The sequence below is a fragment of the Aulonocara stuartgranti genome, assembly GCF_965226115.1.
Source record: "Aulonocara stuartgranti genome assembly, chromosome: 1".
Classification (NCBI taxonomy): Eukaryota; Metazoa; Chordata; class Actinopteri; order Cichliformes; family Cichlidae; genus Aulonocara; species Aulonocara stuartgranti.
Window position 1 is genome coordinate 14,569,134 of NC_138939.1, and position 26,068 is coordinate 14,595,201.

The 26,068-nt window shown below is 40.6% G+C and overlaps 1 protein-coding gene across 5 annotated transcripts in view; it reads left to right on the forward strand.

Annotated features, from left to right (window-relative positions):
* ush2a (Usher syndrome 2A (autosomal recessive, mild)) overlaps positions 1–26,068 on the forward strand; it is a 223,245-nt gene that overhangs the window by 189,901 nt on the left and 7,276 nt on the right. For all 5 annotated transcript variants that reach the window (XM_082534720.1, XM_082534721.1, XM_082534722.1 and 2 more), the window contains 13 exons: positions 2,410–2,567; positions 4,244–4,402; positions 4,542–4,704; positions 5,893–6,110; positions 7,998–8,134; positions 19,310–19,391; positions 19,481–19,626; positions 19,944–20,285; positions 20,482–20,843; positions 20,953–21,322; positions 21,480–21,761; positions 21,851–22,020; positions 22,723–23,053. In XM_082534720.1, the coding sequence (XP_082390846.1) occupies positions 2,410–2,567; positions 4,244–4,402; positions 4,542–4,704; positions 5,893–6,110; positions 7,998–8,134; positions 19,310–19,391; positions 19,481–19,626; positions 19,944–20,285; positions 20,482–20,843; positions 20,953–21,322; positions 21,480–21,761; positions 21,851–22,020; positions 22,723–23,053 (2,920 nt within the window). The remainder of the gene's footprint in view (positions 1–2,409; positions 2,568–4,243; positions 4,403–4,541; positions 4,705–5,892; positions 6,111–7,997; positions 8,135–19,309; positions 19,392–19,480; positions 19,627–19,943; positions 20,286–20,481; positions 20,844–20,952; positions 21,323–21,479; positions 21,762–21,850; positions 22,021–22,722; positions 23,054–26,068) is intronic.

Below are 26,068 nucleotides of genomic sequence, written 5' to 3' on the forward strand. Positions count from 1 at the left end.
CACACACACACAATTTTACTTTTGATATCCCAAGGCGCTGTTTACATTTAAGTAAATATCTTCCAGTGATGAAGTGTTTAACTTCATTCTCCCACTGAAACCTTATGCCATCATAAAATTCTCCCTCTCCATCACTCTCAGTCTCTTCTTCACTCTCTTCCTCTCAGGATTTCTGTCCCTCTGTCTTTCTATCTCTCCTTGACATAGTCGGTGTGTCTCAGTGAGCCACATTTATTTATGTTTTGTGTGTGTGTGTGTGCATCTGTGAGCGTAACATATGAGTAGTTTTAATACCTTTTCCTGAGTGCGTTCTAACCCAGTGCAGAGGCACTAATGGCCTCCTGTTTAAAATGCTCTGTACAGGAACAATAACCCAACACCCGCTGCCTATTAACACATGTGTGCTAGAGTTTATAGCAAATTAAAGGCTTTTAATGCTAAATGGTGGCCCACTTACACAGCTAATGTAGGCTTTAGCACCAACCAGCCACACGCTCTTAAAAGGGAAATCTATCTTATGATGTCATTGTCAAAAGAAGTAGAGAGTGGGTCGCGAGCGGCAGCGAGACAAATGAAATCGAGAGAGCAAAGGTGTATAACAAATGTGAAGAACAGCACAATGATAGTTATTACAGATAAATAGAACCTTTAAAGTGTTGAAAACTAAACTTTGCTAGCCTTTCTTCTTTATAGAGTTTGTTGTTTATGTAGTTTAATCAATATATTTATTACAACTTTTAACCTTCATGTTTGTATTTTTTTGTTTTTTATTGATATTTATAATTTATTTATTATTTTTTTATCTTCCATTTCTGAATTGGCTTCATAGTGTAGTAGTTTAGCCAGTCACCCAAAACATCCCCTTGCATATCAAATCGAAATCGAGGCATTGAATGTAAAAAGCTGTGGTGACCTCTCGCAAATAAGAAATCGGCTAAAATAAGCTACTTCCTTCAAATATCTCTACTGTAACCAAACAAATACTTGTGGACTTAATAAAAAATATTTGCACATTTGACTTACTAGATGAAGATGAAGAAAATAATGCATGTGATGACAAATTTCCTGTTGGTCTGAACATACAGAGCACAGATTTTCTTATGAAGTTCATAATCTAGTAAGATGAAACTCAATAGGCTTAACTCAAAAAAATAGTTGAGATGATATTATCAGGATAGTTAAGGGCTGGTCATATTGCATATACATTAGTAGAGGTTTTCCATTTGTGACTAGAAACATTGGGGAGAAGAGTACTGAAACAAACTGCGATTCACTGTGATTTTCAGGATTTGGTATCCAGCAGTCCTTCTGGCTTTTCAACTTTCTTCTTCCTTCAGCCCAAAAGTATATTTTAACTTGTCTTGTGCTCCATATGGGTGTGGTAGTTCTTGCTAGAAAGAGGTATGACTCTGAGAAGAGAGAAGGCGTGGTAAAAGAGAGACTTTGCACTACTTGTGCAAATTTTTTTCGATTTTTGATTTGTCCGAGAAGCACATTATCAGATATCAGTCATCTCATCAATTGGTCTCTGCTTTAAACCAAGGTGTGAAGGAGGCCTTTATTACATGTTATAAGGCTTATAAGTCCTCTTAGCAAGCAGTGTTTTAATAAAAGTCTTACATTCTTCTGCTAATGCCTCCAGTTCTACCACATAAAAATGCTTCTCCTTAGACTGCACTTGCATGCTGTTTCCTGAGAATAAAACCTACACTTACGTTTGTCATATTAAAAGTAACAAATTGCCCCTGTGGTGTTAGGAGATTAGCGATATGCTCGGTTCATGAGTTGTGTTTGTTCGTGGCTCTTTGTTAATTTGTGCTGCTCTTAGTAGATTGCACTGGTCATTATTGAAATGAACAGGTTGCATTTGCTTTAATGTTAACAGATTTGTACTGTTAGTAGATCATCCACAGAATTTTCCACTTCAATTGTGGCTTCACACTGATTTACTATGAGCAGAGATTTTGTTGTACATCAGTGAGACCATTGCGTTTGCACAGCTGGGCTGATTTTCATTATAAAAATGCAGGGCAGCTGAACTATCCAAAGTTTGTTCTGGCTGTAATTTTCTTCTACTGCACAACATGCACCGCATCGCTAAGTAGATGCAAATGAACAACCATGTAGTATGTTTTGTAGCATGTGAGTAAGACTTGAGTTGATTGGATGCTTATAAAGGACAAAAGATCACTGCCACAGATGGAAGAAAAGTACAAATAGAAATGTTGCAAAGTGGAAGTTGCTTAGTAGATAAATACACTTGAATACTTGATGTATGGGAATACATAAAGTAAACAAATTTCAGGTCATATACTGACAAATGCTAAGAAATGTTATGGTATATCAGCCTTACACTGTAATGTCTGTGTTGCTTTCTCCACACCCTTCTTTGCCCCACTATCTATTTAGGTACTTGTATGAGCTGGAGGCTAGTACGGGGGGTGGGACTGGTGTGAGTGACAAATATGTTATACAAACACCAGTCTCATGCCCCTCTGGGATCCCACCTCCGCACAATGTGACAGTGTCAGGCCCCTACTCCATATCTCTTGCCTGGTCCCCTCCTGGTAAGTAGCAATCTGAATGAAAGGACACATGGATGGATGAAAGGCTGGATGGCCCTAAGTGATTTTCTGTAGAGTGTATTAAGTTATTTCACTCAGAATGGTGTCAAAGATTAGACGTTTATTTTAAGTTCTAGTTGTTCTCTATCATTTGTATATTTAAATTTGCTCCTTGGAAATACTATTTATATTTTTTAGACATTCCAACTCAGAAACCATGCTTAGCTTGTTACAACTCGTGATTCTTTAGTGCAGTGAATTTAAGTGCTAGCTTTCTTTACAAGGGACATTAAAGGTATTGTTTCATGAAATCAGAAAAAGGGTGGCTCACACCCACAAAAAAGCTCTGAGTACTCACCTTCTGGCCTCTCAAGACCTGGGCACATACACAGGCATACATGAGCATACACATAGGGCTGAGTTTCATGCTTATGGGGCAGTGATTGTCTGCCCTAACCCATCTATCATTGACTATTACTCTCTCATTAGGCTGATTTCCTATCTCAGAAACCGCTTAAAGGGCCAACTAGCAAAGACACTTCACTTAGTAGTGTGTGTGGGTTTGTGTGTCTTTTGTTTTTGTATATTTTTGTCTGTGTTTATTTATGCAACTTTATACGTATTTCATTGTGTATGTGCATGCGTGAATGTGTGTGCGTGTGTGTGTTTGTGTGCACCATTGCAAGATATTTCCATAGGCAGGCCTATTCTATCGTCATTATGGGTTGATTTTAAAGGTGAGGAAATATCGGCTGGGTTCTCACGCTTGGTTAACTCCCTGAGCCCAGAGTCTGGAGTGTTTTCGTCTTGTGTGTGCATGGGTGTGTGTGCATACCTGAGTCTCTTGACAGTGTGTGTGTGTATGTGTCTGTGTACATGCACCTGTGTTCATGTCTTCAAATGCATACACTGACTGCCAAAGCACTGACTTATGGCTATTAAAAAGGCATTTACTCGAGGATCAATTTCTCCATCACGGTGTTGGTGCCTGTATGTGCGTGCATGTGTGTGTGAGAAAATGTATTGAATGCAGGCTTTTAGCTGTATGGAAGAGAACATGCATGAATTGTATGTGTGTGTGTACACCGTGTGTGTTAAATACAAGATGATAATGCAAGTGATAGGTTTTGAATTAAACCTTTACGGCATTATCACGCCATTATCGCTCACACATAAACACCTCCACGCACATGTGTGTATTATGTGAAGGTGTCTTACCTCAAAGTGTGTCCATTTAAAAACCTGAATGTGCTGAAGTCAGAGATGTGTGTGCAAAGGTTTGTGTGTGCATATGTGAGTTGGGGGGTGAATAATTGAAGTCTTTCATTTGTCTGGTAATCAGTTCGTTCTCGAGATATCCAGAGTTCATGAATGTTGAATAACCCATCACAATACAGTTGGCCTGAATTATGGAAAAACCTCCTGTGAGAATATTAACAAAGTCCAGGGGCATGTGTGTATGGGCATGTGAGTGTTATCTGTATGTATACATTTGTGTGTTTTTGTCTGGTTCTAAGGCCCACAGTGCTGGGATTGTAAAGCCAAAACTTCAGAAAAAATTGGGGAAAAAACAGCGAAAAAAGTTCTCAGAATATTTTTTTCTTCTTTTTTTCTTATAAATCTATCCCAGTAAATGACATAACCACCTAAAGGTTATCATATTGTTTCTCTTTGCACAGGTCAACTAAATAACAGCCAGTCTGTGAACTACAACATCCTGTTAAATCCAGGGAGTGAAGATGCAATAATACAGCATGCTGGACAAGACCTGCACCTCACTGTGACAGATCTAAAGCCTTTCACTATTTACTACATAAGAGTGCAAGCCTGTCAGATAGGTATATATTTTTTAAGTGCATGAAGTACCGATCAGGTAGATTGATAAAAACTTTATGGCCATTTTACTTAGTTAAGGTGTTTGCTGTTGTGTCTCTAACCATGTACCAGAATTATTTCTGATTGTTTTGTTTCATATAGAGGGCTGTGGAGTAGGAGATGGTGTCTTTGTGCGGACTTTAGAGGCCACCCCAGAAAATCTGCTGCCCCCCAAAGTAAAGGCAAGTGAAGCCAATGTTCTGGAGATTCACTGGTCAGCCCCCAAGAAACCAAATGGACTCATCACCTCCTACCATATATACAGGTAACAGATGAACAAATATAGTACACTGAGACATATGGCCTGGCTTTGCCTTCTTATAAATACCTGTTCTTTTCTCCTTCGGTATTAGGATGTAGTTGTGCTATGAGACTGTGCTTTGTCCAAAGGTAGTCTTGTAGGTTAAAAAAGTGTACAGTGCATTTTTGAGGCATGTCATTGTTCTATATATCGACTCTTCGCCAGTATCATCAGTACTTACACCTAAAGTGACTTTATCAAGTTATAGTGTTATAGTGGTATTCGAGTTTTTTAAACCCTTCTGAATTTTCTATATGTTCCCATAAATGTATCACATAAAATAGAATCAGATTTCAAGTCCTGCTGGTGGATCTATGATTAAAACACAAGAACATGCAGAAGCCACATGCAAGGCTTTTTTTTCACATTCTCATACCTACACTGTGTTCATGTGCTCAGAGTACCAATTCAAACTGTTGAACCAGAAGTAGCACACATGTATCACATACGATTATTACATATAAGATACATAACAATATACATATTTGCCTTTCTATGCAGTAATGGATAAAAGTTTTAGTGATTATACTTTCAGATAAATGTCTACTTAAAACTCTATTTATTGTAACCGTGTGTGTGTGTGTGTGTGTAGGTGTGTGTGAATGTGCATCATTAATACATGCTGAAGGTCGTGGTCTGCTTGTTGACCAAAGAGTTTGTGATCTGTATGCAGGGTCAGACCAGACTAAGCCCTTTAAGTCCTCAGGAAACACACATTAGCATAGCAGTACACACACACACTCAGTGACACATCTGGCATGATCAGACTCAGGCAGACAGGGACTTGGATAAAACAGGAAAATCTCTCTCTTTCCGTCTCTCATGCACACACCTGAAACCCTACGTAATCAGACAAATGGGCTTACCAAAGACATCAGGGTGCTTGCATCAGCTCATGGCTTATACAGAGTGTTTAAGATGTGATGATCCATTTTTTATTTGAATTCCACACAAACTTAGTGTCTTTATCTTTAGAAAACTGACGTAAATATGTGCAAAATTAAAATTGATTTGATATAGTTGATGTTTAATTAAAAAAAAAGAAACATCACCAAAAAATTTAATATTTAAATTTTTAATGAGGTGTATATAGTATGAAAGTATTTAAAGGAAACTGATGAAAAGCTAATACAAGTGTTTATTTTCTCTTAGGCGTCCATTAGGAACAGAGGAGGAGCTGCTGGTTTTCATCTGGTCTAGTGGGCCTCTTGAATTTTTTGACGCGAGTCCTGCTCTTCAGCCCTTCAGCTACTATCAGTACAGAGTTCGTGCCCACAACTCTAGAGGCTCAATTCTGAGTCACTGGGCTTTGGGCCAGACATTAGAGGCAAAACCACAAGATATGGCCGTTCCCATTGTCACTCCTTCGGGTAGGTTCAACAAGTCACATGAAAACCAGTATTTATTAGAGATGACCTCATTACGATTTTCTTTTGCCAGTTTCAATTTACAATTATTTTGTGTTTTCTTTTTAATAAGTATAACTGAGATCATAGTATAGCATCAAGTAAATATCTGAGATATTGATCTGGTTGGTAGTAGTGGAGGGGTTTGTTTATCACTTTTAGCTGCTTTAGTGTTGATGAACTTAACAACAGGCAAATTAGAGGGGAAACAATGAGACAACCATCAAACAGGAATGATTTTACAAGTGGAGGTCACTGGCATTTTTCCCTTCTGATCTTTTCTGGGGTTTTTTTTCTAGTTTTGGATTTAGCTAAATTCATTGTCAGTACTGGTATCACAAGGTGAGACCCCTACAAAACCCTACAGCATCTTGCAGCCCACTGGTGTGAATGTCTCTGACAAAATAGTCAGACTTCATTTGGGTGGTCTGACATCCTCCAGTGGGCCCTTTGCTCTCTGCCAGCACCGTGGAGTCCAGTTGACATTTTCCATAGAATACAAGAATTGGCAGGTTCACCGCTGGTACCCTGGGCTTGTCAAGAATAACAGCAGGTTCACAGTGAGCACATATGACATATCTGAAAGGATCAGTAGAAGGCATGGAGAACAATATGCTGCCTGTATCATCGTTCATCATGGCCGTTTTGGTGCTGGGTCAGCGATGGTCTGTGGAGGCATATCCATGAAGGGACATACAAACCTAGGCAACAGCACCCTGACTATGATTAGGCTGAAATCCTCTGACCCACTGTCAGACCCTACGCTGGTGCAGTGGTGCCTGTGGTCCTCCTAGTTCATGATAATGCCCAGCCTCATGTGGTGAGAGTATGTAGACAGTTTTTGGAGGATGAAGGACTTGATACCTTTCACTAGGCCCACCCTCGCCTGACCTAAATCCAATACAGGGGTGGCCAACTCCAGGCCTCGAAAGCCGCTGTCCTGCAGGTTTCAGATATCACCCTGGGTCAACACACCTGAATCAAATGATTAGTTCATTACCAGGCCTCTGGAGAACTTCAAGACATGTTGAGGAGGTAATGTAACCATTATATCAGCTGTGATGGATCAAGGACACATGTAAAACCTGCAGGACACCAGCTCTCGAGGCCTGGAGTTGGCCACCCCTGATCCAATAGAACCCCTCTGGGCCATTGTGTTTTGGTCCATCCGATGCCAGCAGGTTAAAACTCAGATTGTCCAGGAGCTCAGTGATGCCCTGTTCCAGTTCTGGGAGGAGGAGGACCCCATCCATCATCTCAAGCCATGTAAACAAACAAACTACTGAGTATTTTCAGGGTCTTTGAATTCAGCCCTCTGTAGGTTGATCATTTTCACTTCTATCAAACGATATGGTGTCCTTTCATTCTTAACACATAACCCAGTCCATATCAGTGTTTTGTGTTCATTGAATTTTTTTATTCAGTGTATTTCACCTTACCAAACAAAAGCAAGTGCAACAGATTTGTATAACAAAACAAATTTCCGGTGTATGTTTATGACTTCAACAGGTAACAGGACGTGAACCCTTTTCTCTTTTTCGCTCTTCTCCAAAATTTTCTTTGTAACTGCGTTCATCCTCCGCTCATACCGAGGCTGCTGGGTTGTAGCTGGCTCTAAGCTCTGGATAGTTTCATCCAGTTTTCCTTTGTTACCTCCTTTAAAATGTCCGTGTTCAGTTAGATGACGGTCAAGTGTCTGATTAGGTTTGTTGTCACATATGTTTTCGTGGCTCTCTGTCCCTATGATGTACTTTAGCAAACTTTGTGTCTTGACTCACATTTGCATGACTAACACGTATAAAATTATCTTGTATTGATTTATTGTAACAGTTCACCATGCTACTTTGACAGGTGCGTATTCAGTCCACCTAAAATGGAGTGAACCAGGACAGCCCAATGGTCTCATTTCCCATTATAGGCTGGTTTACAGGAAGCACCAAAAGGACCCTACGCTCAACTCAACTATTGTTACTGCTCTCACTGTAGAGGTAATCACACACACACACACACACGTGCATGTCACATGTCATTCATACAATAAATGTAAAGAAATTTGGACTGTACCTGTGGTGCTTGTGCCATCTGTTTGCCAGTGAGGGGCCTGAATAGACATAAACACACGCTGCCCATGGTCTGCTATTCCCAAGATCACTTCCATAATTCTGTATCATGCTGGATGATCTAACATATCAGAAATACCAGTATGAGCATGTTTCCTGATACCAAACACACAAACACACACACATATACAAACACCTTCATTCCCATATATATGTATATTATACATTAACAGCTGCCATCTATACCTGTGTGTGTGTGTGTGTGTGTGTGTGTGTGTGTGTGTGTGTGTGTGTGTGTGTGTGTGTGTGTGTCTGTCTGTCTGTCTGTCTGTCTGTCTGTCTGTCTGTCTGTCTGTCTATAATATAATAAATTTCAGTTAGTTATCCATTTAAAAATCAAAATTAATTCAAGAGCAACCTGGTTTTAGATAGCTGGGTTGCTTACCACACATAGGAGTGAGTTGTGGTTTAATTCCCAGTTGCCCAGACCTGCATCTTCCTGTTTTTATGCTCTTTCCAGTCTATAGACACAAATACCACAAAATAATCTTTAAGAAGAAGCTAAAATATAAACAACTTGAAAACATTTTAACATAAAATTTTGTATAAAAGGAAGGAAGGAGAAACAGACTGAAAGAATATGGTCAACATTAAAGCAACAAGAGATCAAAGAGGTAGATACAGTAGCTGTTAAAGAAGTTAAGAATGAAAAGAGCTAGAATGAGTGAGATGAAAAAGAGAGGGGGAAGGGATAAAAAGACAAGTAAATGAACAAGCAGGGAACGAGACAGAGTGATAGATAGGAAGGTAAGGAGGAGAGCAAAAGAGAGACAAGGTAGAAGTATAGATCTATATTCTGTCCATATGTGTGGCCTCTTCTCCCTCTGTGACCTTTGGCTTGTCACTCATAATTAATACAAGATGTAAATGGAGACCTTTCACCTTCTCATTGATATGGAACACTCTGTGTTTGTGTGTGCCTGTGTGAGATTGTGTGTGTGTGTGCAGGAGGCTCATTGACATGGCATAGACTTATTTTGGTGGCGGTCATTTGTCACGCAGTTGTCTTCACCACATGCACTGCGTTGTTTAGGAATACACAAAGAGTGTGAAAATTAGAAAGCCTTTAGCTGATTCAGGAAGAGCAGACTTTATCTGAAGGATTACAATTTGTGTTTTGACTTTGTTCGCTTTAGCATCATTAATCAAGGATTCAATGGCAAAAAAAATGCCTAAGTCAGGGGTGTCCTGCGGGACAGAACCAGCCTGTTAGAGTCCACTGGATGGCTTTGCAAACTTTGTTTCTGTCTGAAATGTTAATTTTATCCAACCCAGATGTCTGAATCTTTATTAGTTTTAGAGCCTTCTGACTGACAAAATCATTCCCTGACATGGTCGGGTCAAAGATCTGTGTTGAGGTGTGTCTTCAATTTGCAACAATTTGTGTAGTGTTTTTGTATTATGTAACAATGGTTTCATCTTTGCGAACAGCTGCAGCATCTATTTGTACTTCTAACATTAAAAGAAATGTAGGTTCCTCTGACTTTATTTTACTATTTAATTTTCACCCCTCAGCTGTAAAAGACTGTTGGGTATTGGAATCTTACTGACCTTGCTCTCAAGGTCAAAGGTCAAGTTTTTTGAAAGTCTTGTGAATGCATTATCTCGAGAAGAAAATCACGTAGCTGGATCTTCTAGAAGGCTGAGTGGTAGCACTGGCAATATTTTTTTCATTGAAATTTAATTTAGATTAAATCGGGTTGATCTAAAATAAGTTTGACAGCCCTGCTAGATTAATTGTAAAATATGGGTCATAACATTAATGTGAAGCACATGAACAGCTTATATTTTGTTTTCATATTAAACAGTCACAAACCAGTCTAGCACTTCTCCCTGTAATATTTTGTTTCAACCCTTATTTAAGTTTTTTCCTCTAAAAAGGGATCCAGTCTTTCACACTCTTCATCCACTTCAATTTCTTTTGTGCATGTAGTAATTGTGCATATGTGCGTGTGTGTGTGTATCCATTTGGTATGTGTCTATTTGTGTGTGTATTGATCTCAGGCTGGGCTGGGAACCCTGCTCTGTGCCAGCTTGGCTGATTAATGGGGTCGTCATGGCAATCGGACGGAATGAGGGTACGAAGCGCAGGCGGCCTGCCTCGCTAGACACCTACACGCCGCTTGGCACACACACTGTCTCGCGCGCACACAGAAATTCACTCTCCATGCTTTACACCTTTCTGACAAACATGCTTGTCACTCATTCTACCCTGTCAGGTTGTTTTTATTGCACGGTGCTTCATGTTTTGGTTTTGGTCGGGTTTTTTTGTTCTCCTTCTTTTCTCTCAAGTTTCTCCTTCTTTGTGTTCATGTGCTGTTGCTACTGCTTCATTTTTTGACAATATCACTTGAGATTCTGGCCACCGGTAATCATTTTGCCCTCAATAGCTCTGGACAAATGCTTTATCGAGTAGATAAAACTCTATTTTCGCTCGTGTTCAAGCTTTCCACCTCAACCTCCCCACAGCTTACTTCTTTTTCTTCTTCTGATCACATCTGTCACTATTTTAATCTCTTTTGCTTTTTTCTGTCTGTTCCTGTGCGTTTTCTTCTTCAAAACTTCCAGTCTCTTCTGTGGCTGATTTTCTTGTTTCTCTTTAGTGTCTCAACATCGTCGTTCACCTTACTCTTATGTCTTCATTTCCCCAGCTCGTCTCTCCACTCTGCCTTCGTCTCTTTCCAGTTTTACTACCTCTTTTATGCCTTTCACCCTTTAACCCTTCTGTATTGCACTCTTTCTTTAGCTACTTCCCATACTCCCTTTGCCCCTCCTTTTCCTCTTTTTCCTGTATTTCTCTCGTGTTTCCCTGCCTACCAACTCCCTCTTTCTCCTCCTTTACTCTGCTGTCCTTTCCTCCCTCCCTTGGCTATTCCAGATGTTACACTGTGGCCCTTGGGATCGCTGGTGAAGAGAGACCACAGGCATATGTGTATTCAAATGTGTGTGTGCGCATTACTTTGTGTGCATACATATGTTTGAATATGGTTGTGTGTGCTTGTGCGCACGCACAACATATCTGTTTGTGTGTGTATAATGCAACAGTGTATGTGAGTGTGTGCGCGTGTGTGCTGTATTAATACATCCCATTGATCAGAGCAGGACCCCTGACAGTCATCATCCCTGAGAACCATCTGGCCGACGCCTGACGCTCCCTCACCCAAACAGAAGCTGACACCCTATTAATCTGCTACCGCCATGCATACATACGTGTGCGTGCGTGTTTCTGTGTGTGTGAATGAATGAATCTGTGACAGTATGTGGAAGAGACTGTGTAAAAGGTTATGTGTTGCGTACACGTGAACATTTTTTCCATGTCTGTGTTTCTGCGTACATGCTTGTGCGTGTCTGTGCTCCACAACTCCACACCGTGCACACACATACGGAGGTATACACGCACCACTCTGCCATCCGCCAACAACAGCCGGCGCTGAAGGGAGCTGAAGGGTGCTTGGAAATTAAGGTTATTACACAAATTGAGCCATATGGTCTAAATATTTCAGAGCTGAAATTTACTAGGCAATAAAAATGGCCCCTACCTCGGTAATGGTGTAAATTACAGCTTAACCACCAGCGCTAATGATGTCCTTCTGTACGCCCCGTAACCAACCGTACATGAAGGACACATTGTTTAAAAAATACCCCAGGAAAAGCGAGGGAGAGAGAGGAAAAGGGAAGAAGGGATGGGGATAGATGGGGAAGGATGAAGTGAAGGGGGGTAAGGAGGAAGTAAAGGAACTGAAGGAAGACAAGACTGAGGGAAAGAGAAATAAAGAGAGGAGTGTAAGAAAGTAAGAAAGTGATTAATATAGAGAGTGGAGAAACAGAGAGAGAGAGAGAGAGCTAGCAGCATGTTTACAATCTGTTAGTTTACCATTAAGAACCCGTCAGAGAGTGTGGGACAGCGAGGGCCAGCCGGCGAACTGTGTCTTAAAGCCGATATGAGGTTTCACAGGGTCTGTGCGTGTGTGTGTGTGTGTGGGTGGGTGTGTTTGTGTGTGTGTGTTAGGTATGCCATCAGCATGTGTGTATTTAGGCAAGTGTAGTCAAAAGATGTAGAAGGATGGACGTTATCAGAACATGCGGTGTGTTTGTCTCCAAACATGTTGAATATTACATTACAGGTCAAAAAAGAAACAACCCTAAACTCCTGATGTGAGTATGTTCTATGAATTCAATCATTTAGAAATATTTAAGCATTTCAGTGCGTTGGCACTGAGTTTGAGATGAACATATCAGTTTGCAAAGTTCTTAGGTCAGTGGTTCCCAGCATAATCTAAAAGGTCTCCCCTTGATCAACATGACCACCCGTTTGTCCAGTACTTGGAGAGTACTCTAGTTATTTCATTGATTATGTTTAATGAACATTTTCAACTGTATATTTGTTATTTTTAGCTTATAATTTCAACTGTCAATCCGTACATTTAACAATTTCCTGTACTTATTGGCTACTTTCAACTAAAAAATGACTTACTTTTTAAAAATGTTAGCTACCTGTTTATCTAGTATGTTTAGCTAACAGTTTCTTTTTGTTTATCTCATTAAACTAACAATGCCTGCTTTTGGCAAGATATTTTAGCAGTTTTTTCACTTTTGGACTTTTATTTATATATTTGAATCATATTCATTAATTTTCTCTGCCTATTACAAATAGGCTTTCTTTTAGTTAACTGTTAACGTTTCTGCTCCAATATGTTCAGGTCAACTCAGCTCCTCAGGTGAAATGAAAATGTTTTTGGGCTAAAGCTCCACAGGATCCCTGGACTATCTTGCCCCCATAAGGATTTCTGCGTTGTGCTTTTGCCAGCTAATATCTAAAGCAAACATGTGAATGCAATAGGTTTAGCGTCACCAAATGGAGGCTTACTTCCTGATTGTCATGTAGAAGATATAATCAGAAGCACAGGATTCACCTCTGCTTACATTTTATAAATATAGAGGAAGTTTAGAGATTACTAAATCAGCTTAACATAAAGACCAAGCAGAATATTCAAGCTGATTTGGCTCCTAGTAACAAAATTAGCCTACCAACAGTTGTAACACTCACAAATTAAACCTTTCTACTTCCTTTGTATATTTATTTATAAATGCAAGTTAAAAAAAAAAAACATTCTCTCTCACAAAGTGGCTTTGAGACGGTAGTGACTTTTAGGTCTCCAGTGTGACCTTAAATTTGCAACAAGAGAAGCAAATAAACTCTTTAAGATTCGTTCTCAGTCCATGTACCAGAGAAACAAAAACAAAAAAAACACAGTTACGTGAAAGGCTAGCAGTACCTTACGTGCCTGACCTCTTATGATATGTGGCTGTTCTTTAATGTGTATGTGTTACACGTTTTCTAAAGTAACTGTCCAGTTAAGTTTTTCAGCCACAGTCATGAAAAGGAAAGATTCTCCATCTTACTGCAGTTTTATCCTTGAAAGGGTATACTTTTATTCAATTAATGTAGAAGACATACAGATGTTCATACGTGATGGTAAATCTAAAAACAAATAAGTTACATATAAACGGGCAAAAAGCTTTACTTGTTGCATTTAACCCTCTTTTAACTTGCTGCTCAGCAATCCTTTTTGCATCACTTTAACCATAAACCAGCAAAAGAATGTGGCCGAATAGGGATAACAAGGCTTTGCCCTTGCGCTCAGTGACACCCTTTAACAAATGAGGAAGAGAAAAGAGAGGAGGGAAGAGAGAAATGCAGAGCTGAGTGTGCAGAGAGTGAGGAGAGAGGCATGAGGAGGTTAAGAGAGGAGGAGGAGACAGGTGAAGTGAGGAACAAAGGATTAGAGGAGAGAATAAGGAGACTCATATGCAGAGTTTGTTAGGCCCTCGGCCTATCAGACCTCTTAGTTAGAGGTCTCCATCTCTGATTGGAGGGCTCTCAGCATTCTGGATAAACAGCCAAATAATCAGGCTGCAACACTCCCTCCTCTCCTTTCTGCAATCTTTGTTTCTACTCGTGGGTTGTTTTTTTGTTTTTTTTTGCAGCTCCTCCCTCTATCATTCCATACTGCCCATTCCTTCATCACTGCATGTCCATCTGGAGTTTCCCTGCTTCTGTGTAAAATTACAGTTTTTATCTTATGCTCATCCACAATGCTTGCCCCTTCATTCCCTCTTCTTCTAGCTTCCTCAAGTGATTTTTTTTTCAAGTGAGTTTACGTTCTTACTTCCCTATCTCTTCCTGCTCCGTCGCTCCTACACACACACCCTCTTTCGCTGGGTAATGATAGGTTGGTGTTATTGTGTGTCTGTCTGTGAAGAGGCCACACCACCCAGTGTAGTACTCTCCACTTTGAGTCGGTGTTTAGTACTGCAACCACAATATGATGGTCATCACTTTAAAGGAATGCTGAGAGGGTGCGAATGCATGAGAAAAAGAGAAAAGGACTTGCTATATTTGTGATTATTGAGTCCATTCAAATCTGGAGCATGTGGGAGTGTGACAAGTAACTGAATATTTGTGTTTGCTTTGGAAGTGGGGACCATTTAGTTTTGAGGAGTCCTTCCTACCTCTCTGATGCTGTCTCACACCATGGGCATATATATATTTGACACTTAGCATAATGTCTATCGATTGGTAGGGAAAAGATGGCGGGGTTGCCAAAAAGCCTGTAGGATTTTTGTGATTCTGGTCAGTCTGCTGTCTCCATCAAGTGGATTTTTAAAGCGCTCCCATTCACCTCGCAACAAACAATCATTTCATTACTTTTGATGTCTTTTGTAAAGTTGCGATAAAGAAATATTATTTCCTGAAACATCCTCTAATTTAATTATTATTATGTTTGCCAACAAGCAACAATCCCCTCATTTAAAATTGTGTGTATAAAAAAAATATTTTTTACTTTTTTCCCATTTTTTTTAACTAGCTTTAAAACATAAAACAAGAGACATTTTTCTATTGCCTTGTTTTATGGAATAAAGCTTATCTGAAAATATATCATTAACATGTTCTCTTATTTTAATTTCACAAGAAATCTGTGGATTTTTAGCATGCTGACCATTACTCATTATAATTTGTCCACTGGTCTTTGGCTGCATAACACACACAAATATAAACACGCGCACACACAAGAATATATATACACACTAAATATGCTGTTCCCGGGGTCCAGAGATGCCAGAGCCAATCATGAATGTCTGTGTGAAGTGGGCATGCCTGTTCCAGACCCCTGCAGTCCCTCTCTACATCTGTGCTGGCCACAGACATAACACATGCCTAATGGCCACTCCGTGTGTCTGTGTGGTGTGTTTGTGTATGTGTGTGTTTGTGTACGTGTCGCACAAAGGTCTCTATGTGTCAGGGTTTGTCTAACGCACCCTGACTAGCAGGGACACCCATGCAGGGCATTTTGCAAACAGACACAGGGCAATTGTTCCAGCAGCATTGAATTAGGCATGCACGCATAAATATGCACACACACACACACACACACACAAACTTGGCTTGAGAGCTTGGCATGGGGTGCAAGAGATCAGTGTGTGGTGTACTGGCTCACCTCAGAAACCTCTGAAAACAATTACTGCTCTCACAGGGCTGGTCAGGGCACAGCTTGTACTAATAGGCTGGACAATTGAATTGAATTGAATGGAACTGAACTGGATGAGATGAAGTGATTTGAGCTGAATTAAGATCATTTAAGTCAAATCTGATGTTAACATGTTTTATCACATACATGAAAGAAGTAAGACACACAATAAAAAAGCTGAAACAGCGTGGTGCTTTATTATCTCTGCAGGAATTAATATGACCGAGCAGAGAAGCCAGAGAAGGCCTGTAGAGACAAACGTCCTAAAGGCAGACCAGTTGGACCCCATTCATCTGTCACTAGGCATTGTTCTTTGATGTATTTTCTTGGGCGCTCATCTTACGTTTACCTATTCTTTTATCATGCGTGGGTTCGATACAAGGAGTGAAATGAAGTGTTTGTGTATGTGCATGCATGTGTGTAGCCATATGCTAATGCTGGTCTGTCTCTGTCTCTCTGCGGGGCCTAGAACTGTGGCCTTTGTGAGATAATCAGCATAATTCTTTTGACAAATACACATGGTTATTCTTAATTAGTATCACACACTGTCCCCCTGGCTGCGGAATGCCTCTCTACCTGAATATCACGCATATCCACAGATGTGCAGTCTCACACACACACACACACACACACGTGCGTGAACAGTTCTCGGGACACATTGGTACATACAAAACAAGACGCTCCACATGTGGCCTTACTTGAGTAAATAAAAACAGATACCAGTACATGTGCACACACATGCAGGCTGGCACTTTAATTTAGGCACTCAGTCCACAGGGCCTCTTCTTTAGCTCTCACACACACACAGGAGAAGTCAGAAGAAAGATACAGAAGATTGAATAGATTGCTTCTTTGCAGTCAATGTTAAGTTGTGTTGAACCATCTAAGATCCAAGAGCTCTTTAATGTATAAATTAACAAGACCTCTTCCTTTCTTTTCTCTTCTTTCCTGATCATTGTCTCCATTTCTGTACTTCTGTCTTGTTTACGCTGCCTCCCTGTCTCTCTTTCTTTCTCTTGACCTCCCTTTCCCCCTCTCTGTTCTTTTGCATTTTGTATGATTAATTGGTGACTTTGATCATCCGCACACATATGCACCAGCCCATGCAGAGTGAATTTAGCTTGACAAGAACCTTTTCCTTTCATATCTTAGATTGCAGCTTCCCCCGTGGTCCTTGATAGGTTGGCTGTGGGTTTGGGTGGTTTTTGTTGGCAGTTTTACTTCTACAGTATGTAGAAGTATGAGTGTAATACTTCAGTGTTTCACAAAGTGGAATACTTTATATTTTGTGAAGCACTTGATACATGCAGATTACTTACCATTTGGAAGCTGGCCCCAACATTGAAATGAGGTTATAAATACCTATTGCTGAATTGGAAGAAGCAGGTTGGGAACTACAGTCCCAGCTGTATGGTTTTCAGTATTTTCATATATGTGCTCCCACTGATTTATCTAGTGGATTAAATTAAATTTACCTGGTAACTTTCAGTTCATGTCATGATTTATTTTGTAGTTTTTCATGTATGCCATTACCTACGCATTGTCAGATACCTTAAAAGTATTTGCTCGGTGTGGCTGTGTTTGTCTTTGTGTGGCTTTGCACGCTGTGTGTGTATGTGAAAGTGCATGTATGAGAGAGGAATAGTTATTGAGGGAGCTGTTAATGTAATGTAATAGTTGTGTGTTTCAGTGCTACACTGTTTGATTACAGCCTGTCTGCGTGCCTGTGTGTGTGAATTTCACAGTGCTTGATTTTTGAGTGTGTGCGTGTGATGTAGCGAGCAGGCCGTTAATGTGGTGTGTTTCAGTGATAAAGTGTTTGAATGTATTGCCATCTAGAGGCATGTAGCAGAGTCTCCACGCTCCTATAAAATCTGCCAGCGCCAGATGCTGCTATTGACAATGTGCATATGTTAACCGCTTTATAGGCCACATGCCTCACATATTTCACTGGCTTTTAAGGTAGAGAGATCTCTCATTCCTGCTTACTTAATCTGTCTCTCCCTTTTGCCACATCTATCTTTTTTTTTCTCACCCACTTTAGCTTTCTCCCCTCTTTTTCCACTTCACTCAATCTCTCCATGTCTTACTCTTTCTCTCACCCCCCTTCCTCTGTCTCACCTTCTTTTATTTGCTTCATCAGTTATTAACTTACTCACCTCTTACTTTTTCTCTTTTAACTCTCTGCCCTACATTACTCTACTGACACATACTTTTTTTTTAAATTCCACTGTCTTTTTTTCCTTTGTCTCCATTTCTCTCTCCCACCACCCGTTTCTCTTTCTATCTCTTCCCATCCTTTCCCCACCCTTTCTCGCTCTGTCCCTCCCTCCCTCTGTCTACTGAGAAGTGCTGTGATTTGCAGGAGGATTTAGCTTGTGTCTAGGTGTCTAGGGGCTTATTAATCCTATTTTGCTGTGGATGAAAAATATGTTGGCTTCCAGACATGAAAACAGTGAATACATGCATTCTGGTTCATCCTTGGTGCCAAGCTACGGTGATTTGTCTGGGTTTTCATTTGACTCAGTTTGAATCTGAGTCTTTTTGATCCCTTTGACGCTGCATTGAAGTGGGTTACCAGTTAATCTCTTTACATATGCTCGGTTATGTGAAAGCATACAGTCCTGAACAGACAATTTTAACTGCAGACTCAACTCTTGAAAGAAGTGTAATCTCCTGTGTTGTATATCCACACAAATATGTTCACACACACACTGAAAAACATCACTCTCATACCTGCTTCAAAGCGCACAGTCATAAACAAACACAAAATCAAATAGGCAATGCTACATCCTGGAGCCTGGTGCTCCCAGACTACCATGTCATCGCACGCTAGGGCCTTTTGAAACAACAGTGTGTCTCTTATCAATTAGTAAATGGTGTTCCCTCTGTATCACACACACGCATACACACTGCCCCTGTGTCTGCCAGGGTGTTGGGCTAGGTCCCACTGCCTAAAGCTACTGGCAGACATCCTGTGCCTGTGTCTGTTTGTGTATGTGATATGAAAGGGTGCATGTGTGACATAAACACACAATCTGGAAGCTTTGAATTCACCCATAAGGGACAGCTGTCTGCCTGCCAGTCTCTCTCTCAGTCTCTGCCACTTTTCTGGTGTCTGCTTACCACTGCAGAGGATGTATGTTGAAATGTTGATATGGCAAATCCCAAGTTATGTCATCTTAGCTTGCCATTGTTTCAATGCTCCTTTTCATTCCATGTTTTAATGAGTAATGCTCTGGTTTTTATTCATGCAGGATTTGTTTGTGTAACTAATTTTGTCTCTCCCGTCTCTTGCTTTGGCTCTCTACCCGCTTTCATGTTAGCCTTTATGTATCTGCCATTTTTTTCCTTCTTAACGCCTGACCAATTATTCTGTTGTCTTCACCCAACCATGTCTTGACCCCACTATTCTTCTTCCCTGTTATCTCTTTCTCCAACCTTTTCTCTCATGATGTTACCTTTTTATCTCCTATCTTTTTATATCACACACTGCTCTTTTTGTCTCTCTCAGGATTCACAGCTAGAGGCAATAGTCTATGGTCTTGAACCATACAGTCAGTACAGTCTACGAATAGAAGCTTTGAATCGGGCAGGTAGGTTGAATTTGTTGAGAAACTAATTTAAAAGATGATTTAGACCAGCTACTGAACACCCCCAATGAATCTGTCCTGTAACTTTTCAGGCAGCGTGTCCAGTCCGTGGGTGGACATTAGGACCCTGGAGGCTTCTCCAGCCGGCGTGCCTAACTTCACAGTGAAGCAGAGAGAGCAGGGCAGGGCGTTACTGCTCAGCTGGGATCCACCACAGTCTCCAAATGGAGTCATCACGGTACATCGATACACATAAGAAAATCACTGAGCATATACCAAATAGTGCAGTCCACCTAAGATAAGATGCAATAGTAACAAGGTAGTTACGGCAATATAGCATACATAGACCCACATGTGAAAGTCCACAAGACCCCCAGAAACATGAAGCACAATATCTCAGTGTAGTTTATATGTGCACAACTTCACATATTTTTTTGGTGTATGCTACATGTGCAACCTGCAACTAAAGTCAGTGCTGTTCGCATGTCCTACTTAAACCCATATGTTTCATATTTGTCTTGAAATTTCTCTTCTTTCTCTTGTCTCCTTTTGCAGATGTATAACTTGTACAGTGAGGGGAACCTAGAGTTCAGTGGTTTGTCACGTAGTTTCCTTTTTCGGCGTTTGGAGCCATGGACCGTTTATACGCTGACTCTTGAAGCTTGTACCTCAGCAGGCTGCACACGCACCCCTCCTCAGCGCATTGCCACAGCAGCAGCACCACCTGCTTCCCAGTCTCCCCCTAGGCCTCTCTTTGTTGGCTCAGACCAGGTGTCACTTACCTGGGGCCCTCCTTCTCAACCCAACGGGCCAATTAAAGAATATTTCTTACTTGGGAGGCGTTTGGAAGAAGAAGGGAGTTGGAGAAGTAAAGAAGAGGATATTGAAAGGGGGAAAGTAGGTGAAACTCTTAAAATGTCTAAATTTAGAGTCAATCTGACCAGTTGTAGGAGGGCTTGGTAGAATATACTAGAGCTCCCAGTTTATAAAATATTGTTTTATGTCCTGTTTTTTTATTGATATATATATTTAAAAAATATCACAGTTTACGAGGTTAACAATTAAAATTGCATTAATATTGTGCTGCCAACAGATCCTCTTCAGAGAAGCGTCCCCACGACAGGCTGAAACCTACTCCTATACAGTATATGGTTTGCGTCCATGGACACAGTATGAGTTCAGTGTCTGTACTTATAACCCAGCTGGGCACACTTGCAGCCCTTGGGTAACAGTAATGACCAGACAGGCCCCCCCTCGTGGCTTAGCCCCCCCAACAGTGAGTCATCTCCAGGGCCGGCCCAGTGAGGTAGTGGTGTCCTGGACTCCTCCTTTGGAGCCTAATGGAGTACTTCAGTCTTACAGGATTAAGAGAAACAACATCAGTTTCTCTTTCAGTTTTGACCCCACTGTTCTCAGCTACACAGATGACGACCTCCTGCCTTTTTCAGCATACAGGTATTGCTTTTTTTGTTTGTTTTTTGTAGCCATACTATTTTGTAGTTTCTGGTTAACAACTTTATAAATGTGAAGACCAAACTTCATTTTATTTTGCTTTTGTACACAGCTACTCAGTCATAGCCTGCACGTCTGAGGGATGTATCACCAGTCCTCATACAAACATCACAACTCTAGAGGCTCCTCCTGCCATAGTGGAAGCTCCCAGAGTGGACAAAATCACATTCAATAGTATGCATGTTTCCTGGAGTAAACCACTGACACAGAATGGAGAGGTGACTCAATATGTGCTGAAACTTAACAACGAACAGGTTTATCGTGGAAGAGACCTAAATACAGTGTTATCAGGCCTGCAGCCACATACATCATATACACTGGTTCTGCTGGCTTGTACTAGTGGTGGATGTACTGCCAGTCTCACAATGTCCACTTCAACAGAGGAAGCTCCTCCCACTGGCCTGTCTGCCCCGACACTTAAGGTTGTGTGTTTATCTTTGACTTGTATTTAAAACCTTTATTGCCAGCGTTTATTTTCTGCTAGCGTTGGTTATTTTCTATTTTATAAATTGAATTATTTACCAAATATTAAACACAACTGGGGAATCTGCTTGATGTGCTTTTATGTTTCATTTGAAGGTTACTGGCCCAGAGTCAGTGGAGATTAGCTGGAGACCACCAGAGCACCCTAATGGCATCATCACAGGGTACGAACTCCGCCGAGATGGAGAAGTTATCTATGTTGGCACGGAGACGCATTACCACGACTTCATACTTTTGCCAAGCGTGGAATACAATTATGTTGTCAGGGCCAACAACAGCAGAGGCGCTGTGAGCAGCACAGTAGCCACTGCAAAGACGCATCCATCAGCTCCGTCTGGTGTGGGTCTCCCAACATTAACACCTGTAGGACCAAACCAGGCAAGTCGTCGTTTATTTAGTCATTGTGAGTGAAGCTGAATCAAGATCTTGTTAATGAAAGTTTTTTATGCTGTTCTTTATCTTACTAGGTGAGAGTAGAGTGGCAACCTCCAGCCCGTCCTAATGGAGACCTAGTGAGTTACACTGTTTATCAAAGAGATCCAGTCCAGCTCAGCATCATCAGCAGTGATTTCACTCCACAAGATAGTGCCTTCTCAGAAAGACACACTATTCTTCATGGGCTGGCTCCTTACCACAGGTCAGTCAGTCTCCACGACTCTCCAACCTTTAGGCAGTAAAACACATTTATTTATTATTATAACTGTGTGTTTTTAGATCAAGTTTGACAGGTAGCTATATATGCTCAGTGTAGCTTTTGCTGGTGTTATAGTTCTTTGTTCCCCAAACTGGTTGCAGAAATGTTTCGCAACTCAGTTACACAATTCAATGGACAATGCTAACAGTAAAACTTCAAAAATTTCCAAAACTGAGGGAATCATGTACAAGCGATTAGTCGCTACAAGGAACAGTTTCACTTGGTTTTACTTTAAAAAAATAATAATAATTTAAAATTCTAAGAATCTATTATGTTTATTTAAGTCTCTATATTATTATTTACGTTCACATGGACAATTAAGCGTACAAACCACAAAACAAAAAACGTTACAGTGTAATGTGAAATGGACAGAATCAGTGATGGTGGCTTTTCAAAGCAGGAAATCAAAAAAAAAAGAAAAGAAAGAAAGTCAACTTTTAACATTTTGACAACAGTGTGGACCTACCATTGTACTATGTATTTCTGATTAAGGGTGCATCTGCAGTTGGCTGGCTATTTCTGTGTACACATAATGTGTGTGAACCCACAGGACTCAAAACATGTGAGCTCATCAGCCTTTTCTATATGATGTCTCCATGTTAATGTTCTGTTTGTCCCCTGTTTCTGTTTTCTATTTGTGGGCAGGTATGAGGTGAGGGTGGAAGCTTGCACAGAACTAGGTTGTTCCTCCAGTGACTGGTCATCTATACTCACGCTGGAGGCTCCCCCTACTGGACAGACAGCACCACTGTTAGACCTCCAACCTGACAAAGATACTAAACTACAGACCAGCTTTCTACTCACCTGGTCCCCTCCAGCTCAGCCAAATGGTAGAATCCTGTATTATGAGGTGCACCGCAGACTGGATAGTCCCACGGCCACCCACAACAGTGATGCAGTAACAGCTGTTTACAGGAATTCCTCTACTACGTGGAAAGATAATGGACTCCACCCATACACTGTATACCAGTACCAGGTATGTTATTTGTTTTGGGTAGAAAAGAAGGTTTGAAAGTGTTGACAGTAGACATTAGTAGCCACTAGAATCACAAACATAAAGTATCTTTTAACATTTTCAAATGATTTTTTTTAAATATAGAGGTTGAAGGCTTGATTCTGCAGAGCATGAGTGCCCTGCTTTTTGTCTTCTGCACAAGTCAGAACACACACACGCACACATAAAGCAAAAAGACCACTCTCATGCATCAACTGGTATGACATCCATATACTCGAACAATCGCAGACACACAAACACACGAGTAATCAGACAGGTGTTAAATGGAGTGGTCCATATTCATGCTGTTGTGCTCGTGCATTGGTACACTAATTGACAGGTTAGCCCTTTGGAAGCAACAATAACATTAGCATTCCTGCCTGTCAGACATATGAGCTGAGGCCAGAGAACCGGTGTAATTGATTGAGTTTGCCTGATTGTAGCACCGTCTTTATTTACGAGGGTCCTAATTTATGACATGAGGAGGGAGGGAGGGAGGAGCTTTGGGAGATGACGAGCGGGCAACAGAGCCATTAATCACTGGGCCCTCTGAGCACCCCACTTCCTGATTACCAGCCAGCCAATCGAATTAACTGTTAGCCTCCTTGGTAACAGAGCTTGTACTGGAAAGACCTTTTAATGGTGACCGCTACACGTCCCCTGAGGATTTTCCTCTGGGGAATTGGGATGCATGAACAATGCGGTGTTGAGTATTGGTGAAGTCATGTGTTTTTTGTTTGGGATTTTTTCTGTCCACGTGAACATAAGTGAGTGTCTCAGAGTGCATAGAAACTGTAAACATTTATAGATATTTCATCTCACCATGCGTTTCTCTGTTTTTCTAAGCACTAAGTGATGTTTTCTTAGTCAGTGTATTGATCTGTCTTTCTGTACACACTGTACCACTTACCTGCTTGGTTGTTTTACTCTCTGTCTGCCTGACTTTATTTAGCTGTTATGTTGTGTCTGTTACCGGGACCTCATCCTTTCTCTCTGTGTTTCAGGCGTACACAAGGACAAGTCAGTTCAGTTTAGCACACCACAGCACAGAGAGAGAAATCATATTAGGCTAATTACACTGGGTCATAAGCTTCTATTGACAGCTTTATGCTTGGTTTTAATTACTGCCCGCTTTCACACAACTTAGCCCCTTCACCTCAACTAGATGCACCCGCCAAGTAGTACCGTCAGCCTATCAGAGCACAAAGTTTGATTCCGCAGTCCAGCCTTCCAATAAAAAGGCTGGAATACTATCTGGAAGTTTCCTGAAGTCGTTTGTTGCCATGGTGGCTCATTTGCTGCCACGGAAACTAACAGGGTATATTTTTATTTTTTGTCTAATAAACCAAATCATGGCCCAATGGACGAGGGGAGGACAAGAGAGGAGAGGAAGCAGTAAAAAGTCTGTAGATGATATAGGGACAAGGAGATTAGTTCTGTCTTTTAGCAGTGGATCAAGTGCAAGGTGATCTGGGCTGACTTTAGCTGTGAACTTTTTCCTCCATTCTGTCTATGTGGCACAAACTTTTTAATCAAACCACAAAAACCATGCATCTCATTGAAGCGTACACTGTGTTGCTACCAGGGTAGGGAAAAGATGGTTGTTGCTGGGTAGAAGTATTTTATTGCTGCAGTTCATAATTTCTTATGGCAGCAGTAGCAAATTTGATTTATACCATCTCAAGCAACAAGTCATGTGACAGTTCCTGCGCAGGATCTAAAAATGCTGCTAAGAAAATCCATTTAGCTGATGCTATTGCTCTTTTTTTCAGCCTGTTTAAGTGTGCTTTCTTTGTTCCAAATCCAAATTTTTATAACAGTATGAGTAAATGTGACTGGCCACAGGTAACACCGTTGCAGGAGAACATGCAATCAAGGCCATAATTAATGTACAGTAGAGAACTAATTACTTCTCAGTTCCCCTCTGTACGCTACTAAAATTTTACAACAGCACATACATTTGTTCATTTACAGTAATAATACTTAGGAACCATTCATATTTACATATATAGATACATACATATATGCTTTAGGATTTGTATATGCAACATTTATCCTATTAAAGTTTTTTTATCTTTCAGTTCTCCAGCAGTTTCTCTTTTTTCATCAGTATCAAAGGATTTGTAACACATAAACACATAAAGTATCAGTATGATGTCAATAACCTAAATAAACATGATCTACTAGTGTGTTTCTATCTTTTTAAAAGATATTTGGACTTTCATTGCATTTTCCTACATATTTAGTGTATTGTTTTCAAATTCGGAGAACATATATCTAAATATGTTTTTTGAAAATGAAGTTTACATATGGCTGCATTTTCTAATGAGTTTGTCGATTCAGAAATATAACCACTGAGCTACACCTTTTGTGTCACTTATAATAACCATGTTTTATCTAAAAACATGCAGTTTAATTGCAAGAGGAGAGCAGCTGCCAGTCTGAAAACACTATCAGTAAAGTGTTAATTTCATATGAAAAGTTTTGATATTATTGAGAAATCTGTTAGCAGAGCAGGTGATGAAAGCCCAGAAGTTTGCTCTAACATATATTGTGTGTCGTGGGAAATAACTACAATTTAAACATAATCTTATCTGTAGAACTAAACATATCTGTATCTATATACAAAAGAACACCAAGTTTAAATTTCTCCTGATTCCTCTGTTTGCTACCCTGCATCTTGCCCACCTTTCATCCTATCTTCCTTCCCCCCTGATCCCCAGTCGCTCCATCCTCCATTCTTCCTTCCTCTCTCCATCTTGGTCCATCTGTGCTGTCACTTAGATCAATCAGTCTGATTGATCACGGCCTAATTGACTATTATTGAGGTTAATTCAACTCGTAACACCCCTGCATGCACATGCATGCACGCAGAAATCTTGCAATCATACCCACAAACAAAAAACCCACACGCACAGACACACACTTTCAACACTAAAGCTCAGACCCATCCATCTGCCTTCTGCACTACTTCTGACAGGCTACAGATGACTTACA